Genomic DNA, 24,692 nt, shown 5'->3' with positions numbered 1-24,692 from the left:
AGATACCAGGGGGAACTTTTTGCCAGACCCAGGGGGTCGGCCTACAGGAGGCTTTGTCGGTCGGTCGGTCGGTCGGTCTGTCCCTCTTTTCCTACCCAGCCATTCAGATTTCAACCACTAGGGGTCTGGCAGAACCAGGTCTCCTGGTCTTTTTTTTGGTGTCTGTTCAGGCAGAGTTCCAGCAGGGCCAAGCAAGGGCTAAGGTGGAGCCAAAATGGTGACGTGTACTGTAACCAGTGTTGCCAGATTCTGTGAGAGAAACAAGCAACCAGGTCTAGGAAAACCAGCCCAATAGAAGCGACTATGGGCCACATGAGCACTTTAACATATACATCAGCTATTTGAAAATAGCAGATCTACGATCATATCAGATACGATCAAACATCAGATACGATCAAAATAGCAGATCTACGAGCTCACAACGCGTCGCATCGCGACGCGTTGTGAGCTTGTAGATCGGCTATTTTCAAATAAAATCTTGCGGGGAAATTATAATTAACAGATCTGGCAACCCTGACTGTAACACTGCTGACTCTACTGATTGGTCAGAGCTTCCTCAATAGTTAAGCAGTGAGCACAGAGAAACGCATCGATCAATGGACGGACAAGTTACGAATTTCCCCTCCCCCCTCCCACAGATGTTTAAGACAATTACAGGTAAACATTCTGTATGGAGCATCAGAACCGTCATTATCACATGACTCACAAGACCATTTGTACCTGTCAGGACAACGGTTTAGGAACCAAATGCAGAGACAAAGCCAGAACATGCTTTTAACGTATTTTAATTAACCACAAACAGTTCAAACCTGCCAAACACGAGAAAACGTGGACACAGATAAAAAAAGACCAGGAGACTCTGGTTCTGCCAGACCCAGACTTCACATGACGTGTCAGCCTGTGTCTATGCCCATGTATGGACGAAAGGGGGACAGACTTTTATGGCGGCAATAATGCACGTATTTCCCACCTCCCTAGCTGGCCACAGAACATTTATTTATACTAGAAGTTCGGCCGCAGCGAGTGCCGCGCTATGAGCTTGTAGATCTGCTATTTTTGAATAGCCAAAGACATCTTAACCCATTAATACCTGGAACTGTGTCATTTTTAGATTTGAGCTAAAAAGCATTATTTTACACTTTAGGCTATTCAAAAATAGCAGATATACAAGCTCATAGCGCGGCACCGAGTGCCGCGCTATGAGCTTGCATATCTGCTATTTTTGAAAAATCATGAAAATGTGTGCAAATCTTTGAACATAATATATTTTTAAAGCGAACATTTATAACTCAAATCTTTGCTTCTGGGGGTCCCTGGAACAAAATATTTTGATGGGGGTCCGCGGCCAGATACATATAATTTTGGGGGTCCTTGACATGAAAAAGATTGAGCACCACTGATATAGAAACATACGTTTTTCAGAAAACTGTTGAGATTTAGGAGACATGTAGAATCGGCTTCAGGTCTCAATGGGTTAAATGGCAGAGATGCGTTCCCCGGTTGCAATGGGTTAAACTTGTTTGCAATTTTTCTCTAAAGTCTGAATAGAGTTTGAAGCATTGGTTCAAAAGTACAATTTCTACTTGTTCCCTGGTTGATGTATTTCTGTTTCCTTTCGGTCGATTCATTCAGTTGCAATGGGATGTGGGGTCCGAGGTTCATGCTCCCACAGAACCTGGCCTAAAGTCTTTCCAGTCACAGCTGTGAGGTCTGACCCCTGCCTAGGACATAAATATGACGTATCTTTCACTTTGTTCAAAGCCACCCTTCACTCAACACCAGTGGTGGAAAGTAACTAAGTACATTTACTTAAGTACTGTACTTAAGTACAATTTTGAGGTATTTGTACTTTACTTGAGTATTTCCAATTTCCAATACTTTTACTTCTACTCCACTACATCTCAGAGGCAAATATTGTACTTTTTACTCTACTACAATTATTTGAAAACTTTAGTTACTAGTTACTTTTCAGATATAAACTATGATATAATGAAACATACATTAAAGGTAGTGTAAGTGATTTGCAAAGTTTCAAATAATTGCAAAATGGGTATATGTTCTGATAGTACTCGTTACTATAGGGTGTCCTGTCCATGTAAGGAGTCTCCATGTCTCTCCAGCTCTTTATAAAACAGAAAATGTATTTTGTAGTTTTTTTGTTTTTTTTTGTAGTTTCATTTCCAATTTTATCCAACCAGGACAGAGAACTCAATCAGGACACAGATTAAACAAGTGAAATTGGAAGTGATGACACTAAGAAATGAGCATGCAAAATTTGAACTGAAAACTATACAAATTAAGCTTAAAAATGGGTACTTTCTCCTGATTGGCTGAGATTTTGACACCTACCGAAAAATGTATTTTCTGTTTATTAAAGAGCTGGAGAGACAGGGAGACATCTGTTACTGAAAAAACACTCTATAGCAATGATTACTATCAGAATATAGTATTTTAACCTTTTAAAAAAATACTTTTTGTTTTAACCAAAAAATATCACTTACCCTACCTTTAACCACTTTAGCCATATTTTATACCTAGGCTATTTGAAAATAGCAGATCTACAAGCTCACAACGCGTCGCATCGCGACGCGTTGTGAGCTTGTAGATCGGCTATTTTCAAATATTTAGTACTTTTACTTTTGGTACTTTAAGTACATTTTGATGCCAATACTTTTGTACTTTTACTCAAGTACATTTTTTATTTCTGACTTTTACTTGTAACAGAGTATTTTTATATTGCAGTATTGGTACTTTTACTTAAGTAAAGAATTTGAGTACTTTCTCCACCACTGCTCAACACTCTCAGGAGCAACGGCAGGGCCTGCTCCTGTATTGTTGCAACTTTTACCATTCCTTTCATGGTCGGGGGGGTTATTTTAACTTAAAATAAATCCCCCCTAAAGCATTGGTTCTCAAATGCGGGGACCGCCAGGGGTCCTTGGGGGTACCAGGGGGGTCCCCAGCTAAATGTGGTGTTAATATAGCATCACAATAAGTTTAACCACTTTAACCTTTTATAGTTTGGCTATTCAAAAATAGCAGATCCACAAGCTCGTAGCGCGGCACCGAGTGCCGCGCTACGAGCTTGTATAACTGCTATTTTTGAAAAATCGTGAACATTTGTGCAAATCTTTGAATATCATATATTTATTTAGGCGAACATGTAACTCAAATCTTTGCTTCTGATGTGGTCCCTGAACGAAAACATTTTGACATGGGGGTCCGCGGCCAAATACATATCATTTTGTGGGTCCCTGACATGACAAAGTTTGAGAACCACTGCCCTAAAGAACGAAAAGCGAAAAGGGGTTTACAGCCCTTGGACATCATCAAAAATAATACAATTTTCAAGATTAATTTACAAGATTTACAAGATTAAACCTGCACAGAAAAAAATTACTTAGCTTTTCGATGCACTACTGTAGGTACGATAGATCACGTAAAATAAATGACAGGTTAAAACAAGAGGGTTTTCAGTTTTTTTGTCCAGATTTCATCACAACTCTTTCACCTGTATCCCCAGGCCAGTGCTTCTCCAGGGATATTCCTATCCTGAGGGTAGAATCAATGTAAGAGGTGACACCAAGTTAACTGCAGCACATCTTTCAGTGACATTCATTTGAATGATGACCAACATGCAGGCATTCCCTTAGTGGTGTTCACAGGCATCATTTAGCTTGTTGCCTCCACAACAGCTTGCCTTGAGCTGGGTTGACCTGATCAAAACAAAGAAACAATAATAAGCAGTGGTGTAAAGTAACTAAGTGCATTTACTCAAGTACTGTTTTGCTTTGCTGGACTATTTCCAATTGTCTATACTTTTACTTCTACTCCACTACATCTCAGAGGAAAATATTGTACTTTTACTCCACTACAATTATTTGAAAACTGTAACTACTAGTTACTTACTACTTATATACATTATAAGTACACTACAGATATACATTATTACATTATAAAACATGCATTAACCACTTTAGCCCTATTTTATACCTAGGCTATTTGAAAATAGCAGATCTACAAACTCACAACGCGTCGCATCGCAGCGCGTTGTGAGCTTGTAGATCAGCTATTTTCAAACATTTTAGTACTTTTACTTTTGGTACTTTAAGTGCATTTTGATACCAATACTTTTGTACTTTTACTGAAGTAAATTTTTACTAGTACTTCTACATTGCAGTATTGATACTTTTACTTAAGTAAAACATGTTAGTACTTTTTCCACCACTGCTATCAGGCTACATTCGTGAGCTGGACAAAAACGCATTTTATTATCAGTAAAGAGCAGCGATATAATTTGGCAAGAAGCAGGACATTTTTGTTAGATATACTGCCACATTGGAATGCAACAGCTATTTATTTGTTCCCTAGACCACGCAGGACAGCCCAAGTCCTGTCTCCAAATAAGATCCCTTTCAGTCTGTCTCACATCACACGAACATGTGATGTGAGATACATGTATTTCTGTACTTATTAGCACCGACTGGATGTTTATGTTGACTTTTTGAAATGTTAGATTCGACTTAAAGTAATACTAGGTAACGTTTTCAACAAAACTAAAGTTAAATTGTATATCTTTTGCGAGTGGCAAAAGTTTCACAACACCCACTCCGTGAATTTCACCCCCGGAAGCCTTTTATTTATATATTTTCTATTGAACGTGTACGGGGGGGACTTTCCCGGGAAAATGACGTTCCTGGCCAACGTCATGACGTCGTGGCCGACGTCCTCAGGAACTACCGCAACGGTTTCCTGTTTGGCCAGGAACTACCGCGCTATTAACAAAAAGGAACCTCACGCTGATTTTAAGATAATGTAGGATTGGAAGATCGAAAAAGAACAGAAAAAGAAAGCACAGCTCATGGTAACTAATGCTCCACTGGCTAAGAGAAACGATCCGTAGATAGTATAAAACAATTAAAAGATCGCTTTTTGAAACGCTTCCGGCTTCCGGTGAAAACGAATGGAATTCTGGGTAATCGAGGACTAGGGAAATTGTATGCAGTGACGGTAGTGACCAGCAGAGGTTGCTAAAAATCGTTATTTGTGATTCTGCATTGTACAACTTTAAGTTAATTATTCACAAACAAGAGTAGCAAATAAAGGTAAAAGTTTTTTTTTTTTAAGTAAAAAGAAATAAAAAAGATAAGATTTTACAAAATTTCTGAATGCATGGCCAGAGACCACCCGCAATACCTCCGGTTGAAAACACCTGTATTAGACCTTCCTCAGGTTATCATAAGGAGGTCCTTAAAGTTATACAAGGCAGGTCCACAAATAACGATTTTTTTTAGCAACCTCTGCTGGTCACTACCGTCATTGCAGGCCTGTAGTGGATGCCTGCATTACCCAGAATTCCATTTGTTTTCACCGGAAGACGGAAGCGTTTCAAAAAGCGCTCTTTTAATTGTTTTACACTATCTGCGGATCGTTTCTCTTAGCCAGTGGAGCATTAGTTACCGTGTGCTGTGTTTTCGTTTTTCGGTGCATTTCCGTTTCCGTTTTTCCGGCCGGATGACGTCATTTTCGCAGGAAACACGTCCCTGTCAACTTTTAATAGAAAATATGTTTATAAAAGGCTTTCGGGGGTGAAATTCATGGAGTGGGTGTTGTGAAACATTTGCCACTCACAAAAGATATACAATTTAACTTTAGTTTTTGTTTTAAAGTTACCTAGTATTACTTTAAGACGGGTCTTCAACCTTTTCAGGCCAGGGACCCCCAAACTGATGGGGTGATGGAGCAGGGACCCCCTACCTCGTAGGGTAGGGGGTAGGCCACCACATATATCGTATATTTATGTATAAAATTGTGTTTTATACATAAACATGAACAAATGGTTGCCTGGAGCCTGCTCCTACCCACAGGTTGTCCCAGTAGGTGTGCAAAAGACCTTTTCTTTCTCTACACAATATGTATAAACATACCATGTTATTGTGCATTCAATAACCTACTAAGCTTTTAAAATATGTCATGTTATGTTTAAAGACATTGACATTTTTGGAAAAAAAAAAAAAATGTTTTAAAAAAGTTGTATTTTTATTTTTATCAAACAACAATTTCGCGGACCCCCTGCAGTACCTCCGCGGACCCCCTAGGGGTCGCGGACCCCCTGTTGAAGACCTCTGCTTTAAGATAACACACTGTTTTCCGAACAGTCTGTCGGTACCCATATTATGTGGGTCGCGGACCAATTCTTATGGGTTGTGAATAATTACCCCTTTATTTCTTGTTTCCTACGTTTAGTTTTTCATTATTACATTACTTTTAGGTTGGAGATCTATGCAGTGATGTTACTGTAGTGTACTTCATCTCTGATTAACATGGTGGAGCATTTGCTTCAAGTGCTCCATTGCTCCGGCACCAGTGATTTGTCAATATCTATTCCTTACTGTCAATCCGTTCTTTCTGTCCCCCCCTGAAGCATATATTAACCCTCTACTTACAGTCAAAAGCAAGGAAAACCACAAATAAAGATAGATAATAACTAGTAAATAACTACCATCTATATATTCCTTGCCTATAATGCCGTCACTATCACGTACTGTAACAGTGCTCTATGTATGTTGTTTAGAATCTAAACTTTATATAAATGTGTGCTGTTTGTTTTTTGCCCACAGATGCCAAGTATGTTATTTAGATAGTATGTTATATTTAGGTATCTAGGTCTGACGTCTACCTGCTATCCTAGTTGTACTTTGTAGCACATATACGCTACTTTCTTTCTTTGCACTTCAACCATGTTTTCAACCTGGCATCCCTATTTTGGGCATATGGTGAAATTTTCAAAAGTAGAAAAAATAGCTGATCGATGAGCTCACAATGATTCGCGGTGCGATGCATTGTGAGCTTGTAGATCGGCTATTCCTCGTGCAACAAAGTATTATTATAGTGTATATAGGGCTTACGTTGTTAATTACTGAACCACTTAACACGGCTGTTGATTGACTGGGGTTCGTGGCTCTTAGTCTGAGCTTGCACTTTGTAAGTGGCTCTGGACGAGTGTCTGCTAAATGCCTAAACTGTAATTGCCTTAGACACTAACATATCGTCGCTGTCAGGTATGCTGTATGTTAGGCCTACTTACTGTTAAGAAAATGGGGAAAAAAAATAACCTGTGTTCCAATTTATCCAATGTCGTTAATATTTAGTCACAAGCTCGTAAATACTTTTCATTGGTTAAATATTTATAAAGCCCACTTTTTTAATAGAAAAAATTGTAGATCTCAAGCAACGCGTCACATTGCGACATGATGTTGTGAGCTTGCAGATCGGTTTGCTACGATTGTGTGACACCAGTTAGACCCTCCAGAAAAATGCGATTATGCGATCGCATAATTTACTGCATAATCAGCAAAGTGGCGCATAATTATGCGGGGGTAATGTTTTTTCAAAATGGCATCGCAAAATCAAGATTTTAGCCCGCATAATCAAGAGTTTTAGCCCACATAATCAAGGATTTTTGCCCGCGTTTTACTGGAGGGTCTAACTAGTATGATGACAAAGAAGGGCATTACTTTACAAAATAAAACACTAATGTTAAAGTTGTACAATGCAGAATCACAAATAACGATTTTTAGCAACCTCTGCTGGTCACTACCGTCACTGCATACAATTTCCCTAGTCCTCGATTACCCAGAATTCCATTCGTTTTCACCGGAAGCCGGAAGCGTTTCAAAAAGCGATCTTTTAATTGTTTTATACTATCTACGGATCGTTTCTCTTAGCCAGTGGAGCATTAGTTACCATGAGCTGTGCTTTCTTTTTCTGTTCTTTTTCGATCTTCCAATCCTACATTATCTTAAAATCAGCGTGAGGTTCCTTTTTGTTAATAGCGCGGTAGTTCCTGGCCAAACAGGAAACCGTTGCGGTAGTTCCTGAGGACGTCGGCCACGACGTCATGACGTTGGCCAGGAACGTCATTTTCCCGGGAAAGTCCCCCCCGTACACGTTCAATAGAAAATATATAAATAAAAGGCTTCCGGGGGTGAAATTCACGGAGTGGGTGTTGTGAAACTTTTGCCACTCGCAAAAGATATACAATTTAACTTTAGTTTTGTTGAAAACGTTACCTAGTATTACTTTAAGTTGAAATATGGAGATAGAAGGTTTCTGCCCGACAGTGACAATATACAGTATACGCATAAAGATGGCCTATTTTATTCACATCCACCCACACATACTGTAAGACCTTTTTAAATCTAAATGTTTAGTTGGGATTTAGCTTGACGCATTCTCGGTTAAAAAAAAAAAAAAAAAACGACATGTCTTGCTCTAAATTCACAGGGAACCGGTGCGAGCTGAACATCGACGAGTGTCTTTCAAACCCCTGTCAGAGCGGCGGGCGGTGCATCGACGGCCCCAGTCGATACCGCTGCTCGTGTCCCAGTGGCTTTGAGGGATTCAACTGCGAGAGCGACATTGATGAATGCATGTCAGGGCCATGTCTTCATGGGAGGTAACCCGCCACACGGGCGTCATTATCATTACAAATGATACTGCAGCAGAAAGAGGAGGTTGCTGCAGTGGCTACACGGCATTATTTTTAATCACACCCCTCAACCAGGGACATATGCTACACATTTTAACCCATTTAGTCCGGGGAATGCATCTGTTTTTTTAATTTCTTTGTGCTATTCAAAAATAGCAGATATACAAGCTCGTAGCGCGGCACCGAGTGCCGCGCTATGAACTTGTAGATCTGCTATTTTTTAAAAATCAAGTTTTTTTTTGTGCAAATCTTTGAATAATCTTTTTTAAGTGAACATTTGTTGACAAATGTCTCAACGAATGTCTTCATTTTTCTGAAAAACTATTGTCGCTATATCAGTGGTGCTCAAACTTTTTCTTGTCAAGGACCACCCAACATTATATGTTTTTGGCCGCCGACCCCCATCAAAATATGTTGAAAAGAAGCAAAGATTTGAGTTAAAATTGCTTTTTCAAAAAAATATATATATTCAAAGATTTGGACAAAATGTTGAAGATTTTTTCAAAAAATTGCAGATCTACAAGCTTGCTATGAGCTTGTAGATCTGCTATTTTTGAATAGCCAAAGTATAAGAAATAATGGTTATAGCTAAAATCTAAAATGACACAGATGCGTTGCCGGATTGAGTGGGTTAAAAAGCTAATGTAATGCACTTGGAGGTTATGTCGGTGCTTATGAAATCACTGTCGTTAAATTCCTTTGAACGTTACATAGTCGTTCTTTCAAAAGACAGGGTGTTAAAAACCTAGGTAGGTAAACTAGAAACTAGAGCTTCATACTAGAATGATCAGGGGTGGGTTAACCCCCATCTCAAAATATGTTGTTCCAGGGACCCCCAGAAGCAAAGATTTCAGTTAAAAATATTTGCTTTAAAAATATATGTATTCAAAGATTTGCACACATTTTCACGATTTTTCAAAAATAGCAGATCTACAAGCTCATAGCCGCGCTATGAGCTTGTATATCTGCTATTTTTGAATAGCCAAAGTGTAAAATAATGTTTTTTAGCTCATATCAAAAAGTGACATAGATGCGTTCCAGGGGGGCTCCCCCCCTGTGTTACTGTCGAAGTGTCCTTGAGCAAGACACTGAACCCCTAACTGCTCCCGATGAGCGGATTTCCTCTGCCATCGGTACTGTGAATGGGTACACATTTGTAAAGCGCTTTGGATAATGGCAGGATACAGGACTTTTACTTGAGTATTTCTACACTGCAGTATCGTTACTTTTACTTCAGCAAAAAAAAAAAGTATAGTATCGTAGAGTATTTCTCCCACCATTGAGAATGTTTCGCGGTTTGGGTTTAATCCGCTCAATCCGGCATTTTAGATTTTTAGCTATAACCGTTATTTTATACTTTTGGCTATTAAAAAATTGCAGATATACAAGCTCATAGCGCGGCACCGAGTGCCGCGCTACGAGCTTGTAGATCTGCAAATAAATAAAATATGGTGAACATTATTTTGTGCAAATCTTTGAATACATATATTTGGATATATACAGTATATATACTGGGGGAGGGGGAGGGGGGGGTGGTCCCTGGAACTAAATATTTTGAGATGTAGGGGGTGGGGGTCCACGGCTAAATACATATGATTTTGGGTGGTCCTTGACATGAAAAAGTTTGAGAACCATGTATATTATAGCAACATAGAATTTTCCACAAAGACATTTTTAGATGTGTTTTTCTCCGGATTGAATGTGTTCATAAAACCCGCAAACCTTTATTTCAACCTCTGGGCGGGTAATAAAAACAATACCGTCGGAAGCTTTGATCCTAGTCTTTATAGTGTCTTGTGTAACGGTTTTGGGGTTTGGACTTAAATCGACCGTGACGTGTTCTTGACTCTCTACTCAGCTGCGGGGATGGACCGGGCGCTTACTCCTGCCTCTGTGAACGTGGATGGACGGGCAGCCGATGTGACAGAAACATTGACGTGAGTATAGGAAAGCTCTGTGAAGTTAGCCCCCAATACGCTCGTTGGATGTTGTGTTGTGGGGCTTATCTTGTGGAGACTTGTAGTAATCACCATGTGGTCTGTTTGGTATCACAAACAATATTGATTTCTTCTCTCCCACACCGAGATAAGTCAATTGATCTACCAGCATCATGTAAGCATTGTACAAATACCTGATTAACCCATTCAAATCCGGGGGAACGCATCTGGTTGTCGTTTTAAGATTTATTTGGGCTGTTCAAAAATAGCAGATATACAAGCTCATATGCTATAAGCTTGCAGATCTGCAATTTTTTTTGAAAAATCTTGAAAATGTGTGCAAATCTTTGAATATATATATTATTATTTAAGCGAAAAATGTTCAAATGTTCAAATGTTCAAAAACTCAAATCTTTGCTACAAATGTCTTCTAAATCCCAACAGTTTTCTGAAAAACTTATATTTCTATATCAGTGGTGCTCAAACTTTTTCATGTCAAGGACCCCCAAAATGATATGCATTTGGCCACGGACCCCCATCTCAAACTATGTTGTTCCAGGGGACCCCCCAGAAGCAAAGATTTTAGTTAAAAAAAAGTATATATAATATTTGCACACATTTTCACGATTTGTTTTTAAAAAAATAGCAGATCTACAAGCTCATAGCGCGGCACCGAGTGCCGCGCTATGAGCTTGTAGATCTGCTATTTTTGAATAGCCCAAAGAAATCTTAAAATGACACACAGATGCGTTCCCCGGATTGAATGGGTTAAAAAAAGAAATTGCTAAACCTAAATGCCTAATTGATTTAATATCCACTACCCGCTTCTACTGGGGACTCTGGAGATAACATAGCAGGTTGCTTGGCGGGGGCCTCGTTGAGCCCGTCTGTGGCATGATTAATCAGATTGTCTGCCGTTTAACCAATATAGATTCATTTTAATCCAGAGTTCACATTATCTGTTCCCACGCCAGACAACAGTCAATTACTCATCGTGAACTCGTACGGACGCATAGACGCCGAAGACATACATTTTCCCCATCGTTTGTGTTTTAACCCTTTAAGACCGGGAACGCGGACCGTGTCGTTTTAAGATTTCTTTGGGCTATTCAAAAATAGCAGATCTACAAGCTCATAGCGCGGCACCGAGTGCCGCGCTATGAGCTTGTAGATCTGTTATTTATTTGAAAAATTTAGATTTTTTTTTGCAAATCTCATCTAGCATTTTTTCATTTTCATTTTTTCATGTCATATGAAAGCAGGTAATCATAGCAACATAATGATATATTGGTTAATAAGATTGAGTGAATGGTTTTGAAACTACAGCTTATAGAACTGAAGTCAAGTTAAAACTCTTAAGTAGAGAAAACACCACTTGAATTAGAGGTTGCTAGCCATAACCTTATATCTTAGCTATAATGTTTATGCATTTATTTCATATTTACATGTCGATTTAAGCTCTGACATTTATGTCAGACATACTCTAGTATGTGAAAAGTTTTTCTGCTTTCCTGAAGAATGGGGCACCAGCGAGATGACTGTCCCCCAGACAAAAACGGTCACAATATATATATACTGTATATTTTTTAAAGCAAAGTAGCAAACATTTGTAACTTAAATATTGGCTTCTGGGGGGTCCCTGGAACAATATATTTTGAGATGGGTGTCCGCATTTTAGGGGTCCTTGACATGAAAAAAGTTTGAGACAACATACGTTTTTTTTTCCAAAAAAAACGATTTGAGTTACAAATGTTCACTTTAAAAAAACATATATTCAAAGATTTGCACAAATGTTCACGAAAAAAAATAGCAGATCTACAAGCTCGTAGCGTGTAGATCTGCTATTTTTGAATAGCCCAAAGTATAAAATAATGGTTACAGCTAAACTCTAAAATGACACACAGAGTTTTATTTTTGTGTTTTATTTGGGCACGGTCTTCTTTTATGCTCTTGACGTCTTGTGTGTTTTTTCGCAGGAATGTGCCTCCGGTCCCTGTTTGAACGGAGGCTCGTGTGTGGATCTCATTGATAAATATGCATGCTTTTGTCTGGACGGCTACGCTGGGAGAAGCTGTGAGATTGACATAGACGTGTGTCACGGGAACGCCTCGAGTGTGGCTCCGTTGTGTTTCAACGGAGCGACATGCCTCGATGGTGAGGGATCCAATTTTACCTGCAGGTGAGTCCGATTTTTATTTTATTTTTTGCTTCATGCAGATAGGATATTAGACAGTGGTGGAAAAAGTACTTTTACTTGAGTAAAAGTACTGCAATACTGCAACGTAGAAGTACTCTGTTACAAGTAATAGTCCTGAATAAAAAAAATTACTTGGGTAAAAGTACGAAAGTATTGGTATCAAAATGTACTTAACCCTTTAAGACCTGAGAAGATTCTAGAAAGGTCTTCTAAATCCCAAAAAAAATTTGAAAGAAAAACCCAAATTTGTTTTCCTCGATTTTTCAAAAATAGCAGATCTACAAGTTCATAGCGCGGCACTCTGTGCCGCGCTATGAGCTTGTATATCTGCTATTTTTGAATAGCCTAAAGAAATCTAAAGTGACACAGATGCGTTCCAGGTCTTAATGGGTTAAAGTACCAAAAGTTAAAGTACTAAAATGTTTGAAAATCTACAAGCTCACAACGTGATGCGACGCGTTGTGAGCTTGTAGATCTGCTATTTTCAAATAGCCTAAGGATAAAATAGGGCTGAAGTGGTTAATGAACGTTTTATAATGATAATAATTGATATCTGCAAAGTAACTAGTAACTAATTGTAGTGGAGTAAAAGTGCAATATTTGCCTCTGAGATGTAGTGTAGAGTAGAAGTGAAAGTATTGATAATTGGAAATACTCCAGTAAAGTAAAAGTACCTCAAAATTGGACTTAAGTACAGTATTTGAGTAAATGTACTTAGTTACTTTACACCACTGATATTAGAGAGACAGGAAATTGAGGGCAGAGGGGGGGGGGGGCATGCAACACAGGTCTCCTGCCGGAATGAAGAAGATGGGGATGTTGTGATTATGCGGTCGACACGCTACCTTGGTCACCTTACCGGTGTGTGTCCCCAGCTACGCGTTTTTTAACCACTTTCAAGCTGGTGTCCCTGTTTTTGGTGCATGTTATTGTAGGCTAAAACTTTTCAAAGATAGCAAAAAAAAATAGAGTGGTGAACGGGGTGGTTCTCAAACCCAGGGAGCCAGGGACCCTCAGGGGGTTCCCTTGAGGTGGGTTCCAAAAGGACCCTTATGTGTCTCTAACGCGGAGAGTGTACAAATGGAACCAGAATGGACCCGTAAATTGAAATTAAAACGTCTGAGAACCACTGATCCACGAGAACATGGCAGATCTACAAGTTCACCACGTGCCCCGATGCGACGCATTAGTGGTTCTCATGGTTGTCAAGGACCCCCAAAATTATATATATTTGGCTGCGGACCCCCATCTCAAAATGTGTTGTTCCAGGAACCCCCCCCCAGAAGCAAAGATTTGAGTAAAAAAAATGCTTTAATTTTTTTTAAATGTTCACGATTTTTCAAAAATAGCAGATAAACAAGCTCATAGGCACGGACTAAAATAACATATGGCCTTTTTTCCTACTTCTATCGATCCCAAATGACTGGCCATTGTCGCTGTCGTCCAGTTTCCCCAGCAGTCCCCATAGCATAGAGCAGAGCCCATAAGCATATCACTACTTATGCTATCTGTTGCGGTCAAAAATGCATGTATTTTTTCATGAATCTGTTATTAGTTGTCATTACACACTCATCCATGCCTTGGTTGTCCAACGAGCCGCCACAGTCTCGTAAATCGTGTTTTGGGGTGAGCGTTCGGCACAACTGCCGATCAAAGCGCGTCTTTTCCGGGACTTGGCAAAACACATAACAGCTGTTGGTCTGTTTAGCAGACTGTGGCGGCTCGTGTGGGACAACCAAGGCATGGATGTGTGCGTAATGACAACTAATAACAGATTCATGAAAAGAATATCGCTTTTGACCGCAACAGATAGCATAGCAGATAGACCCCCATGGACAGTCATTTGGGATCAATGAAATAGGGGGGAAAAAGGCTATATGTTATTTTAGTCCGGACTTGTCCTTTTTAAGTGGTTAACTATAGTTCACATTGATTGGGCATTCAGGAGCTCTGAATAATGTACAGTAGAATAAGTAAAAGGATTATCTATAAACCTGCTGTAAATGCCTAAAGGTATTCCTGACAGCGCTTGTAAGAGAGACTGTATTTTGTCGTCCCAGTAGGTGTGCAACATCTGGTCTGGAAAACTGTGAAAAAAGAAAGAAAAAAAAAGAAAGTTTAAATATTTTAACATTCATTCAGCCTGTTGTAGTCTAGTGCTGTGTTGTCAGAATTCACCATAGTTATGAATTTAATTACGCCCCTGCTTGCCGTCTATCATCCAAACGGGCCATAAGGAAGTCGCGGCGTGTCTTTGTTGAAAAAAAAAGCAATACTACTTACAGGTTGACTTCAAGTGAACCATCTCTTTTTAATTGCTGACTCGCTCTCCCTTGAGTGATGGAATGTATGTGAACGCATGCAGTCTGTAGTAATGGTGCGCAGATTTGACACCGCGGGTCCCTGAACATCTTGCCGTTAACCCCTTCAATCCGGGACACGCATCTCTGTCATTTTAGATTTTGTTCGGCTATTTGAAAATAGCAGATATACAAGCTCATAGCGCGGCACCGAGTGCCGCGCTATGAGCTTGTAGATCTGCTATTTAAAAAAAAAATCTTTGTGTTACTCTTTGAATATATATATTTTTTAAAGCGGAAATTTTTCTTTTTTCTTTTTTCCCCCCGCGATTTTGTAACCCTTTTTTCACCCGGTGCCAATTTTCTAAGTGATCCTGGGCGCTACACTCCCCCCACCAGCCTAGGAAGCCCAGGGCTGAGCTCATGCCTCCGAACATTTGTAACTCAAATCTTTGCTTCTGGAGGTCCCTGGAACAAAAATGTGTTTCAAATGTTCGCTTTAAAAAATATATATTCAAAGATTTGCACACATTTTCACGATTTTTCCAAAAATAGCAGGTCTACAAGCTCATAGCGCGGCACTCGGTGCCGCGCTATGAGCTTGTAGATCTGCTATTTTTGAATAGCTCAAAGACATCTAAAAATGACAGAGCCGCGTTCCCCGGGCCTTAATGGATTAATTACACTGTCTTACCTTTTTGCACACACTGTACTGTACTGTACTGTACTGTACTGTACCCGTGCATGCTAAAGCGTCATAATTGAATCTCTCTGGTCGACCACCTTGCCAAATAGACTGCCGCGGTCTGCCGTGCGCGCGGCTCTGAGTGAATTAGAGATTCCCCACAATAATTTGTAAGACAAATAATTTTCACATGAATCACACTCAAAGGACGTCGGCGTATGATAATAGACTTGCTGATTTGCACGTCGGGGATGGCAAATTATTGCAGCTTGTAATTTTGATTCATTACATGATATTAAAGTAAAAAAAAAAAAGAGACTCTCGTTAAACTTGAAATTAACCCGTTAAGACCAGGATCTGTGTCATTTTTAGATTTGAGGGGAAAAAATACATTATTTTACACTTTGGCTATTCAAAAATAGCAGATCTAGATCTGCTATTTTTGAGAAATCGTAAACATTTGTGCAAATCTTTGAATATGTTTTTTTCAATCGAACATTTGTAGCTCAAATCTTTGCTTCTGGGGGGTCCCTAGAACAAAATATTTTGAGATGGGGTTCCTTGGCCAAATACATATACATTTTGTCCTTCACATGGAAAAGTTTGAGAACCACTGACATAGTAACATAAGTTTTTTCAAAAAGAAAAAAGAGAAGACATTTAGAAGACATTCTAAAAACAGACATTTTGGCCTCAGGGCCTCAGGGTCTCAGGGTCTTAACTCTTAATGGGTTAAAACATGAATTGGAGAAAAAACACGGTGCTTAGAACTTTATCAGGCAAATACATAAATAATATTTAACTATGGTGGGGGGGAAAAAAACACTGTACTAATGTACTTGCACTTCTGTTATATTTGAATGAACTTTCCGAGATTTGCACGCAAGTACGAAACCATTTGCTTCCACTTTGCACTGATGCTCAGCTATTCCTTTTCAACATTTTGGAAGTAGATTATACGACAAACATTCAAAAATAAAAGATGCATGCATTAAGTGATACTTACAGAATTCAGACTTTTTTTCTTCCATCGGATAGTTATTACTCAGCTTTTACAACTGGTGATGATCACCATGAACCTAATCTAAGACATATTTTCCTGCGCGATGCTAAAAGTAGCATAAATTCACGAATGCTGATTATTATTAGTATTAGCACACTCAGTGGTGGAAAAAGTACTCAAATTCTTTACTTAAGTAAAAGTACCAATACTGCAAAATAAAAATACTCTGTTACAAGTAAAAGTCCAGAATTCAAAATTTACTTGAGTAAAAGTACAAAAGTATTGGCATCAAAATGTACTTAAAGTACCAAAAGTAAAAGTACTAAAATGTTTGAAAATAGCAGATCTACAAGCTCACAACGCGTCGCTTCGCGACGCGTTGTGAGCTTGTAGATCTGCTATTTTCAAATAGCCTATGTATAAAACAGGGCTAAAGTGGTTAATGTATGTTTCATAATATCATAATTTATATCTGAAAAGTAACTAGTAACTAATGTTCTCAAATAATTGTAGTGGAGTAAAAGTACAATATTTGCCTCTGAGATGTAGTGGAGTAGAAGTAAAAGTATTGGAAATTGGAAATACTCAAGTAAAGTACAAATACCTCAAAATTGTACTTAAGTACAGTACTTAAGTAAATGTACTTAGTTACTTTCCACCACTGAGCACACTCCCTAGAGGCCAAGGAAAAAACATCCGCCCTGCGTTTTTCACATCGGCTTTTTACAGCGCCACCAGGAGGCCGACTTATGTAAAACACATGTTTGGATCACTCAAATTGGTACACAGTAGTGATGAGCGGGCCGACCCGTAACCCGCGGGTCAACCCGCGGCGCGGGTGGGTCGAGTCAGGATTTCAGAGGCAATTATGCGGGCTGCGGGTGAGCGGGTCAGCCGCTCTCACACACACAAAAAAAGAAGAAAAAAACTATTTTGAACAACATGCTTGTTTATTTAGCCCATGACAATGTTGTGCTACTGTAGACATTTAAAGCGACTTTGGGTACTTAACCCATTGAGACCTGAAGCCGATTCTACATGTCTCCTAAATCCCAACATTATTCTGAAAAACGTATGTTTCTATATCAGTGGTGCTCAATCTTTTTCATGTCAAGGACCCCCAAAATTATATGTATTTGGCCGCGAACCCCCATCAAAATATTTAGTTCCAGGGACCCCCCCAGAAGCAAAGATTTGAGTTAAAAATGTTCGCTTTAAAAATATATATATATTCAAAGATTTGCACACATTTTCACGAATTTTCAAAAATAGCAGATCTACAAGCTCGTAGCGCGGCACTCGGTGCCGCGCTATGAGCTTGTATATCTGCTATTTTTGAATAGCCCAAAGTGTAAAATAATGCTTTTTTAGCTCAAATCTAAAAATGACACAGTTCCAGGTCTTAATGGGTTAACCACTTATAGCCTAGTTGACTAGGGTCCCCTACGGCATTGGTTGTGGGGTCCCCCAGGGGGTCCCCAGCAAAATGAGTTAATAACGCGTCACTATCATTTTAACCACTTTATCCATATTTTACACTTTGGCGAATATTTTGAACTCAAATCTTTGCGCTATGAGCTTGTATATCTGCTATTTTTGAATAGCCAAAGTGTAAAATAAAGCTTTTTAGCTCAAATCTAAAAATGACACAGTTCCAGGTCTTAATGGGTTAAAAGAGCGCTATATAAATCTGAGATATTATGATGACGATTATCTTTTTTTTCCCACCGCGGGTCGCGGGGCGGTTTGAGCCATAGATTTATATAAATATGGGTTCGCGGGGCGGGTTGAGGCGGGTTGGGTTCCGTGGCGGGGCGGGGCGGGGCCATGAAAAAACCCGACCCGCACATCACTAGTACACAGTATCTCCATAGTCATGTGATTCTGATGGATCTTTCCGATATTTCATATTCCATCCTAATTGGCTAACAGTGGCTTACAAAGTTTGCAGGATTGGTCAGTTTTGAACAAAATGCCTCAAAACATGAACGCAGTGTGGAAATTCCCTGAAATTTTGCACGCACATTCCCATTAGGCAGAGGAAGAAATGCCCCCCTTTTCACATTGGCCTGTTATAGCGCCACCAGCAGGTCTGATTTAGCAAAACACATTTTTGGAACAAAATGCCTCAAATCATGAATGCAGTGTCCGATTGAAAGAAGAAATGGCACCCTTTTCACATTGGCCTATTATAGCGCCACCAGGAGGCCACAATAACCTACTTTTTTTATTATTTTTATTATTATCATTTTTGTTGTTGGTGTTTTGTAGGACAGGATCTGGCGATTGTTTTTAATCCATCAAGCCTTGTCTCATAGCTGTCCACCAGGTTTCATGGGGGACTTCTGCGAAGTGGACGTTAATGAGTGTTGCTCAGCCCCCTGCCTACACGGTGCCGTGTGCCAAGATCTTGTTAACAGCTACGAATGCCTCTGTAGGCCAGGTGAGTCACTAAAATAACCTGTTTCTCCTCCTCCCGCAGTTCACTCTGAACGCAGCAGTCCCCCCTCCCTTTCTACAGGAGCGGTTTGTTAGACCTCAGCGCACACATTCACTGCTCAGGATGATTAGGACGTAACTTGTCAGCGTTGTGCAAAGTTTCACACTTCGCAGGAGCCGGCTCAAAAAGTTCATTCCTCGCACATTAACCCTTTTAGACCGGGAACGCATCTGTGTGTCATTTTTTGATTTCTTTGAGCTTGTAGATCTGCTATTTTTGAAAATGTGTGCAAATCTTTGAATATATATATACATTCAAAGAATATTTGTAAACTCAAAAAAGATTTTTTTAGATGGGGTTCCGCGGCCAAAAAGTTTGAGAACCACTGATATTATAGCAACATACGTTTAAAAAAAACTGTTAGGATTTAGAATTTGTAGAATCCCCAGAAGCAAAGATTTCAGTTCAAATATATATATATTCAATAAGATTTGCACAAATGTTCACAAATTTTCTAAAATAGCAGATCTACAAGCTCATAGCGCGGCACTCGGTGCCGCGCTATGAGCTTGTAGATCTGCTATTTTTTAATAGCCAAAGAAATCTTAAAATGACACACAGATGTGTTCCCGGTGTTAAAGGGTTAAAATGATTGATGATTTTGAATTTTGAACTAAGTTCACGCTAAAAAAATGAACTAGTTCACGTTCATTTCTTCCGTTGCCCCGAGCTATTCCTTTTTCGATAGCACCCCCTCCTATCCGCCCATACTCTGCCCCCAATCATTGCCACTGTGCGCACTTTGCCAAGCTAAATGGATTACTGTATACTATAGAATCACAGACAGAACCGGCAGTACTGTTAAAAGACAAGAGAAATTATGCAGAAAGTGAAAAGAGCATACTTTAGATGCAAAAGCCTTTTGCCCCGTCATTATCAGTGTGTTGCATGAATGAATACATGGATTTCAGTGACGTGAGGTCCCGCGGTTTTCCTGAAACACGCACAGCTGCAAGCTGCCGTGCACGATCACATGTGTGACCTCAAGGTCAAGTTCATCTCAAACTAGAAAGAAGCATTTTCTGTTCTAATGAACTTGAGAGAACATTCTTCCCAAGTTAACTTACTGTAACAAGTACATTCGTCCAAAGGATGCCAAGCGGCCCAAGCCTGTTCTTTTCTTTCTTGGTATTGAGAAACAGCCACAGTCTGGCGTCTTTATTCGATATTAGTTGGCGAAGGGATACGTACGGTTCACCAATGAATGCGCTCTATTAACGCGTTCATGCACAACACTGCATCCTGTATGGCCGATGTTTCAAGGTTCAAATTTTCTTTATTTTCACATCTTCCTTCAAATCTTCTAACAATAATAATAATAATATAATAATAATGATAATAAATTAGGGATGTTCGATATTTCCGATACCGATATCGACCGATACCGATCTATGCGGGCTTTTTCGACAAAAGTCAACTAGTTGTCAGGTAACAACATCACATATCTAATAAAATAAAAGCTATAATATCGATACAATATCCAATAAATCTAATATAATACAGTGATGTTAGTTTTTCAATAAAGTGAGTCCTGGGACTCACTGGTGGTCATTTGAATGAGTCCCACTAATCTTAGATTAGATGTTGGCCTATAGACCCCTTAACAGACGACGTCACACTGATAAGAACCAGTATGCGTGCAACCAGTATGCGCGCAATGAAACCCATTCTGTCATGTCTCGCTAGGACGCGCCTCACTAGCCAACACACAAGAGGGGGTTGGGGTGTGCTGAAACCAGCGCACCCCAAAACAACAGGTTGGGAATTGATTGCGTGAAACAATCACCTGTGCGTCCAGTCTCAATGTTGGTAAACAAATAATTTGTCTATTTGACAGTGCAGAAGCATAATTGCTTTGATGCCTATAACATTAACGAGCGTCAACGAGCGTCAGCTGGACCCACACACACACACCTGCCCTCTGCAGTGCTCTAATTTGAAAGTGACTGGAAGCCCTTGAATATGATGGAATATGATTAAGGATTACTGTGGTTATGGTAAGCTCACATTTCATATCACACACACACCATACAGTAAGAACTCCTGTAACTTTTTATTTTATTTTATTATTTTTATTTATTTTTTAAAATCCAGATACTGATATTTTCCGATATTAATTGTTATGCTAATATCGGGAGGTCGATAATATCGGACATCCCTATAATAAATCAGACAAAACATCCAAATGAAAGCGAAGACTTCTGACTTCTCACTTCTGACTTCTCTTGGTGCTTCAGCTGTGGTGGAAAAGTATATTATATCGTACGTAGGTCAGTGTAGAGAGGCAGGACATCAAGGGCAGAGAGAGACAGAGGAGAGACATGTGAGACAAGAGCAAGGTTGGATTCGAACCCAGGGTTCCTGGTGCTCTCACTATACAGGAGCTGGTTCTGTAGTTCTGCACACTAACTGGCTGGTGCACCCCCTCTCTAAATACTTCAGTGAGCCCTCGTTGTGTTGAAACAGGCCGCGTAAAATGTCACAAGGTTGCCAATATGTCTGCGTTCGTCGCCGTGCCTACGCTGTGCGCCTTTCAAAAAAATCTCCTCTCTCTCTCCAGGGAGTAATTTACAGTCATACAGTACTAAAAACAGACAGTGATAAAAACGACGATACCCGCTTCGCCTCATTAAAATGTATGCCGCGTCTTCCTCTTTAGTGAAAGCCCCTTCTTGTCTGCGTGCGTATGCGTGTCTGTGTGTGTATGTGTGTGCACGCACGCACGCACACCCCCCCCGAAAAGAAGCAAATCAATGTTGGGGAGAGATCTGATTGATATTCACTTCAGAGGGTGGAAGTGGTGGGGAGAGTCGGAGAGGGGCTTCACCAACACCACTCTATGGGCTTTTGTTCCTGGCAGGTTGGACAGGCCTTCACTGTGAGGATGACATTAATGAGTGCCTTCCACCGCCCTGCAACCGGGGGATGTGCATCCAGAATGATCCGGGCTACGGCTACACCTGTTTCTGTCGTCCTGGATTTGTGGTGAGGCTCACCCCACCTTACTATCTCCATCTCTGTGTGTGTGTGTGTGTGTGTGTGTGTGTGTGTGTGTGTGTGTGTGTGTGTGTGTGTGTGTGTGTGTGTGTGTGTGTGTGTGTGTGTGTGTGTGTGTGTGTGTGTGTGTGTGTGTGTGTGTGTGTGTGTGTGTGCGTGCGTGCGTGCGTGCGTGCGTGCGTCATCTTCTCCCCGCCCCCCTCTTGCACCCTCTGCTCTTCTTGTCATCTCTCTTTCTCTCTGTTCGGTAACTTGTGTGAATCGCTTAAAAAAAACGTGCCGATGTTTTGTGTCTTATTTGTGTCTGGAGTCTATATCTACCTTTTAACACGTTAAAACCGGGACACTTTAACCATTATTTTATACTTTGGCTATTCAAAAATAGCAAGCTCATAGCAAGCTCATCTACAAGCTCATAGCGTGGCACCGAGTGTCGCCCTATGAGCTTGTAGATCTTCTATTTTTGAAAAATGTAGGACATTTGAGCAAATCTTTCAATATATATAACATTTTAAACTCAAATCTTTGCTTCTGGGGGTCCCTGGAACAACGTATTTTGAGATGGGGGTCCGCGGCCAAATACGTATACATTTTGGGGGTCCTTGACATGGAAAAAGTTTGAGAACCACTGATATAGCAGCAATAGTTTTTTCAGAAAAATGACAGTTACAAATGTTTGCTTTAAAAATATATATTCAAAGATTTGCACACATTCTCACGATAAAAAATAAATAGCAGATCTACAAGCTCATAGCGCGGCACTCGGTGCCGCGCTATGAGCTTGTAGATCTGCTATTTTTGAATAGCCCAAAGTATAAAAGAATGGTTATAGCTCAAATCTAAAATGACACAGATGCGTTCCCGGGTCTTAATGGGTTAATGTTAGTTTCAGTGTCCTAAAGTAAGAAAGACAACTTCCTCCAAGTGTTCTACAGTAAGCATTCGGTCCAGCTTGAGACATACTGTAGTGCGGTAATTGTTCCCTGCTGCTACATCTTGTAAACCTAATGTAAACCATGATAGAGTGTTACTATTACAGCTCGCAGTCCAAAAACACAGACGCGAGTTAATAATGGGTTCACCGGCTGGATTTACAATGCCTCCTTTCCTCAAAGGTTTTTTTTTGATTTATGCAGAAAATAAGGTCTGCGCTTAACTCAAGTTTAAGAGAGTTTCATCTTTCGTTTTATGACATCGGTTACAGTTAATATCTCAACTGTGAATATTTTTGAAGCCATGCTATCCATCCACGTACGCTTAATCTGGAGGCAGCAGATCCAGCGGAGAATCCCAGACTTCCATTTCCCCGGCCACAGGAAATGTGCATTTTAGAACTGTATGTCTTTTTTCCCCCCCTTAACTCATTAAGACCTGAGGCCGATCCTACAAAAATGCCTTCTGAATCCTAACAGTTTTCTAAAAAACCCTATGTTGCTAATATGAGTGGTTCTCAAACCTTTTCAAAATGATATGTATTTGGCCGCGGATCCCCATTTAAAAATATTGTTGTTCCAGGGACCCCCCCCAGAAGCAAAGATTTGAGTTACAAATGTTCGCTTTAAAAAATGTATATTCAAAGATTTGCACAACTTTTCACGACTTTTCTAAAATAGCCAAAGTATAAAATAATGGTCATAGCTCAAATCTAAAATTACACAGATGCGTTCCCGGTCTTAATGGGTTAACTTGTATATTAATTATGTGTGTGTTGTTGTTCTTTTTTTTTTTGTTGCTACAGGGTGTTTTGTTTTTTGTGTGAGTTTTTTATTCCAAAACCAAACTTTAAAAATGCCATTGTAAATCTGCAGTGGGAGCACATCATCAGAGGTCATCTTCCAGGTTGGCCTACAAAATTAACCCATTGATACCTGGAACGCATCTGTGTAACTTTAGATGTCTTTGGCTATTCAAAAATAGCAGATCTACAAGCTCATAGCGCGGCACCGAGTGCCGCGCTACGAGCTTGTAGATCTGCTATTTTTGAAAAATCTTTAATTTCTTTTTTTTTTTTTTTTTTCAAAAAACTGTTAGGATTTAGATTTTTTTTTATAATCGCCTCAGGTCTTAATGGGTTAACGGCATCCCTTCAGCACTCTTATCAATGGCTCGGTGTCCTTACTGAGCACGTTGAACGTGCTGTAGAAGGTGTTATTGGGAACAGTAAAACATCCCGTTGAATATTGGATTATCAGTGACAACGCACACCATTTGTATCAAAGTTACATGATTCTAGGCAGTGGAAAAAGTATTCAAATTCTTTACTTAAGTAAAAGTACCAATACTGCAATATAAAAATACTCTGTTACAAGTAAAAGTCCAGAATAAAAAAAATTACTTGAGTAAAAGTACAAAAGTATTGGCATCAAAATGTACTTAAAGTACCAAAAGTAAAAGTACTAAATATTTGAAAATAGCAGATCTACAAGCTCACAACGCGTCGCATCGCGACGCGTTGTGAGCTTGTAGATCGGCTATTTTCAAATAGCCTACGTATAAAATAGGGCTAAAGTGGTTAATGTATGTTTTATTATATCATAGTTTATATCTGAAAAGTAACTAGTAACTAAAGTTTTCAAGTAAAT

At 39.7% G+C, this 24,692-nt stretch overlaps 1 protein-coding gene across 1 annotated transcript in view; it reads left to right on the top strand.

Annotated features, from left to right (window-relative positions):
- The window catches only part of eys (eyes shut homolog), a gene marked incomplete at both ends in the record, with an annotated part of 383,646 nt that overhangs the window by 188,259 nt on the left and 170,695 nt on the right, over positions 1–24,692 (top strand). Inside the window, 5 exons of the mRNA XM_080449567.1 lie at positions 8,287–8,458; positions 10,350–10,428; positions 12,405–12,607; positions 18,932–19,056; positions 21,974–22,098. Coding sequence (XP_080305693.1) covers positions 8,287–8,458; positions 10,350–10,428; positions 12,405–12,607; positions 18,932–19,056; positions 21,974–22,098 — 704 coding nt within the window. The remainder of the gene's footprint in view (positions 1–8,286; positions 8,459–10,349; positions 10,429–12,404; positions 12,608–18,931; positions 19,057–21,973; positions 22,099–24,692) is intronic.

Source organism: Gymnoscopelus braueri, assembly GCF_963280865.1.
Source record: "Gymnoscopelus braueri genome assembly, chromosome: 14".
In the NCBI taxonomy this organism is placed as follows: domain Eukaryota; kingdom Metazoa; phylum Chordata; class Actinopteri; order Myctophiformes; family Myctophidae; genus Gymnoscopelus; species Gymnoscopelus braueri.
This window is presented reverse-complemented; position numbering and strand designations above follow the sequence as displayed.